Below are 4,800 nucleotides of genomic sequence, written 5' to 3'. Positions count from 1 at the left end.
TAGTTTTATAATGTATACACAATTAGCTAGCTTGATATTGCGTCAACAAATACACAATAGCTGTGAGAATGCAGCCTGTAACACATCTTTTAAGTTACTATTCTTCATTAAATATACATAGTATATACATTAATATATATGGATATATACTACTCTATACATATTGATATACACATGTTGTCAGCTTATCTGTGGACCTGCAAATACAAATGTTGATATACTGATATGTATATTTTGTAGCAACAATATACTCATATTCACAATTACATTATGAATTTCACAACGTAAAACGTATTTGAAATATCATGTTTTAACCAAAATGGACAGTTTATTCACTTTTTGAATTGACATAATGTTTTACTCGAAAAAATAAATAAAAGAAATGACTAAGTTTCGAAAAATCGACTAAACTTATAGTTTGAAGAGAAATCGATTTTCCAAAAGAACAGAGTCACCATTTAATCTTTTAGTAAAAATCAAGAAAAAGACTTAGGGTTTTCAAAAGATTCAAACAGATAAAATCAATTGAAAAAGGGTTCGAGTTCAATGTACATTTCGAGAAAGTGTTAGGCCCTCGGAATGTCCGCTAACTTGCGGTTGACTGGCGATTTGACTAAAAATGACTTTGACTAATTTTGAGAAAATATTAACTAAGAAAACTCATTTTTTCATTATTATTTTTACTTATTATCATTTTTTTATTATTATTGCCATTTTAATAAAAATTGTATCCCAGTTACAATTCTCAATGTGACTTCAGTCTTGACTTTGTTGGAGAGACCCCAGTTTCTATCGTAAAGAAAAAATAGAAATCTTACGGGAGATATGACCGAGCCGTTGTGGCACCTACGTATGCCGATGAGGCAGGAATCAGGTCAAACGTAGTTTCCCCTCAAGGATTAACAGAAAATAAGAACTTTACAAAGAAACCGACTGAGGCCGACATAGGCTGCCTACGTATCTCATTCTTGAGAATTTAGGTCAAACGTAGTTCAAATACAAGGAAAAATATTAAAAGGGGATAAATGGGTGACCAAGGCCGACATAGGCCGCCTACGTATCTCATTTTTTAGAATTCAGATCAGACGTAGTTCATTACAAGAGGGATAAAATTCTAAACAAAGCGATTACAAGCAAATGGAACGATTACGAGGAAATGACAGGAATAGAAACTGAAACTTCACACATAATATCTCTTGACAACATCTGAGTTAATCGATTTTGGCCATTCGGTGCCATCCATCTCCGACAGGACTAAGGCATCTCCAGATAACACTTTGCGAACCACATAGGGTCCTTGGCAAATTGGTGCAAATTTCCCTTTGTACTCATACTGATGGGGGAAATGCGTTTAAGGACCAACTGGCCGATTTAAAATATTCTAGCTCTTACTTTCTTATGGAAAGCACGAATCATTCTTTGTCGATACAGTTGACCATGACAAACAACAACCATTCTTTTCTCATCATTCAATGTTAATTGATCGATCCGTTTGTGAACCCAATCAACATCACTCAATTTAGCTTCATGGATGATTTTCAATGAAGGTATCTCAACTTCGGCAGGTATAACTGCTTCTGTTCCATATACTAACAAGTATGGAGTAGCTCCAATTGACGTTCTAACGGTGGTTCTATAACCCAATAAAGCATATGGCAACATCTCATGCCAACCTCTATGATTGTCAATCATCTTCCTCAGAATCTTCTTTATGTTCTTGTTGGCGGCTTCTACAGCTCCATTCATTTGGGGAAGATAAGCGGTCGAATTTCGGTGAGTAATCTTGAATTGTTCACATATCTCTCTCATCAAGTGGTTGTTGAGATTCGCTCCATTATAAGTAATGATGGATTCTGGTACTCCGAACCTACATATCAAATTGTTGTGAACAAAATCAGTTATAACCTTCTTGGTCACCAATTTATATGAACTTGTTTCTACCCACTTGGTAAAATAGTCAATGGAAACCAAAATGAATCTGTGTCCGTTAGAGGTGGCTGGTGATGAGTCCACAAATTGGACTTATTTAGGGATTTATTTTGATAGAAATAGTGTCCTCGAATTCTTATTTTGTCTCAATATCTTATGAAAACTCTTAAGTTTCAAGTATTTGAAGTTTTAGTGTTAGTATGGACTCTTAGGAACAAAAAGGAACAAAAAGGCTGAAAAGAACGAAGAAGCTGAAGCATGAGCATCGCCAAGAACCTTTGGCGATTCGCCAAAGGGATTCACTCCGCCCTTTGTTCCAGTACGCGAAGCCCTGAAGGAGAAGGATAAAAAAAGGTGATGGAAGGAGTAGTCGGCGCTTCACCAAATAGTTCTGCGAAGAAGTACTATACCGCCCAATGGTCCAGAACGTGAAGATGCTGAAGGCAAGCATGAAACGGCGATGAAACAGAAGAATGGCGAGTCGCCGAGTCATTCGGCGGCATCGACTAACTTCGCCGAAAGATCCGCCAGCGCTACTTTCTAAAGTCTATAAATACTAAACTTGTTATTAATTATTAGGGAGTCGAACCTTTATTTTAATTTTCCAAAATAGAATAGTAATTTTTGGATATTCTTCTCTCAAGTTTGGAGAGGGTTTTTGGGAGACTTGAAGAAAGAAAGACTTCATATTCCCCAAAGTGGAAGTGGGTCTTCTCCATTCTTCTTCCTTTGAATAAATCAAGGTTTAATTTCTTATACCCATTTAATTTTACTATCATTTTAGGTGTATTTTGTTATTTTTTGATGTGTGGCTAAAAACCCCATTCTTAGGGTGTGATTTAGCAAATATGTGTTGATATTATTATTGGGTCTTGCTTGCTGATAGGTTAGATGTAGTTTAATGGTGATTTCACCTAGTGATTGTGGTTTAATCTAAAGGGTTTGTAGTTTCAAATACAAAGACAGCCATCTGTTTTCGGCTTGCCCGAGAGGGAGGTCGTGAAACTAAGACCACTAGACTGATGGCTTAAGGAGTGGGTCGACATGAGGTTCAGCCCGAGAGGGTGAGCCCTAGTCTCATGTCCTAACACTCAGCTTGAGAGAGTGAGTGGGGTAAGGCGTAGGCTAGTCTTCATGCGGCAAATGGGTGTCCGAGAGGAACGCATTTGAAACGGGGTAAGTTGCCCGAGAGGGAACTTTTTTCCATTTAAAGCTTAGTCTAGTCACTATTATCTTACAAATTTCCTTTCAAAAGCATGTACCCAACTACTTATCTCAACTTGTATTGCGGTCACACCCCAAGAACATTTCCTCATACTTGATTTTCTTGTTAATTTTTGCTATTTTTACTAATTGTGACAAAACCCCCAAATCGTTATTTGACACTTTTGTGTCACCCCCTTTTATTCATTATATTTTCTCATTAATATCTTTAGCTACGACTAGTTAAAGCTTAATTTTATTTTTCTATCAATTCTCAAAACTACTCCATTGGGACACGACCCCAACCTTTAGTTGGGTTACTATACTATCGACGATCGTAGACACTCATATCATAGGTTAGTGTCGTTGGTCACGATAAGCATCAAAATGGTGCTGCTGCCGGGGAGTGGTGTTATTTGAGAATTTTTAGATTAGTAGAATTTTTGTTCTTCTTAGTTGTAATTTACTAACTTAACTTGTAGTTTTGTTATCTTGTCTATATTAAAGCAGAGGAAGTGAGTATGGCGAGCAGCACTCGGGAACTAATGGAGTTTTTTTCCAATAGAGGTAATGATATTCCGGGAGCGTATCCTTACCTTCAAGCAATTGAAGGGTGAACGGATCCACAAGTCATTGGCAAGGTTTAATGAACTGATCAATTAATGACCAAATCATGACATCCCCGACATAGCTCTCTTTGACTGTTCCTACAGAAGTCTTGGTCTTGGAAACAAGAGGTTAGTCGACCAACTCATTCCGAGAGGCATTGCGAAACAACCATATGTGATAGCAATCCAACTGTTTAATCAAATGGATAAAACAAACCAAGAAGTAGAAAAGGACTTCATGTTGGCCACTCTAATGAATCAAATGGATGAGTTGGCTAAAAACATGGTGAAGATCGAAATCCAGTGTAAGAGGAAGGATAAATACATCCCTCCTCATGAGTGAAGAAGTCTCAAGGACAATGAGGTTAAACGCCTTAAGGGAATGCTCTCAATCATTCTCCACAAGGTGACTGAGCAAGATAGAAAGCTGAAATGAATGAAGGAAGACATTGAAGGAATGAAGCGGATGATTTGGTCTCACACCAAAGCTGTCCAACTACTCAAGGACCTGATGAGTAATGTGTTGCCTCAACTCCATCACTAGAGAAACAGGGGGGGTGGCCTAATGAGAACCTGGCCAACCCCAACAACGAAACTTGAGCAAAGATTTGCGTGGTGCCACGACAGTAAATAAGGCGCTTCTTGGGAGGCAACCTAAGGTCTTAAACATTTAGGATTTTACTTTTATGAATAATGGTATGTTGTGTTGTAGGTTAAAATGAGGAAAGTGTGGAAAACTTCAGGTCGGCGAGTAGAAAGTCCATTCCGCGAGTCGCCAATTAGGTCTGCGAGCCTGACTGGATCTGCCGTTTGGCTAAATATGAAAGTCGTATAGAGCCTGTAAAACTCGGCAGACTTGGAAACCAACTTGGCGCATCGCTAACAAGTTTGGCAATCTCGATGCAGACCGCCGAATTCAACCACTGAAAATTGAAGATTTTTGAAGAAAGAGTTGGATAAATGACCACTCGGCAAATCGCCGAGTATGTTGGCGAGTGCGACTAACGTCGCCGAATGGACACAAATTGAACAACATATATGGCCAATAGTCACACTTTTT

At 38.2% G+C, this 4,800-nt stretch overlaps 1 protein-coding gene across 1 annotated transcript; it reads right to left on the bottom strand.

Moving 5' to 3' along the window:
- Positions 1 to 1,180: 1,180 nt before the first annotated feature.
- On the bottom strand, positions 1,181 to 1,692 carry LOC125810328 (uncharacterized). Its single transcript, XM_049489833.1, has 2 exons — positions 1,393 to 1,692; positions 1,181 to 1,333 (listed from the first exon to the last, which is right to left on the bottom strand). The coding sequence occupies exons 1-2, from the start codon at positions 1,690 to 1,692 to the stop codon at positions 1,181 to 1,183; spliced, it is 453 nt and encodes a 150-aa protein (XP_049345790.1).
- Positions 1,693 to 4,800: the final 3,108 nt, after the last annotated feature.

The sequence above is a fragment of the Solanum verrucosum genome, unplaced genomic scaffold (genome assembly GCF_900185275.1).
Source record: "Solanum verrucosum unplaced genomic scaffold, falcon-dt-bn FXZP01000038.1, whole genome shotgun sequence".
In the NCBI taxonomy this organism is placed as follows: domain Eukaryota; kingdom Viridiplantae; phylum Streptophyta; class Magnoliopsida; order Solanales; family Solanaceae; genus Solanum; species Solanum verrucosum.
The sequence above is the reverse complement of the archived record's forward strand: the minus strand, read 5'-3'. Positions and strand labels throughout refer to the sequence as shown.

Coding starts and splice junctions, on each gene's coding strand:
- LOC125810328 (XM_049489833.1), bottom strand. CDS start 1,692: ATGATTGACAATCATAGAGGTTGGCATGAGATGTTGCCATATGCTTTA. Junction 1,334..1,392: donor TTCGTGCTTTCCATAAGAAA/GTAAGAGCTAGA, acceptor TTCCCCCATCAG/TATGAGTACAAAGGGAAATT.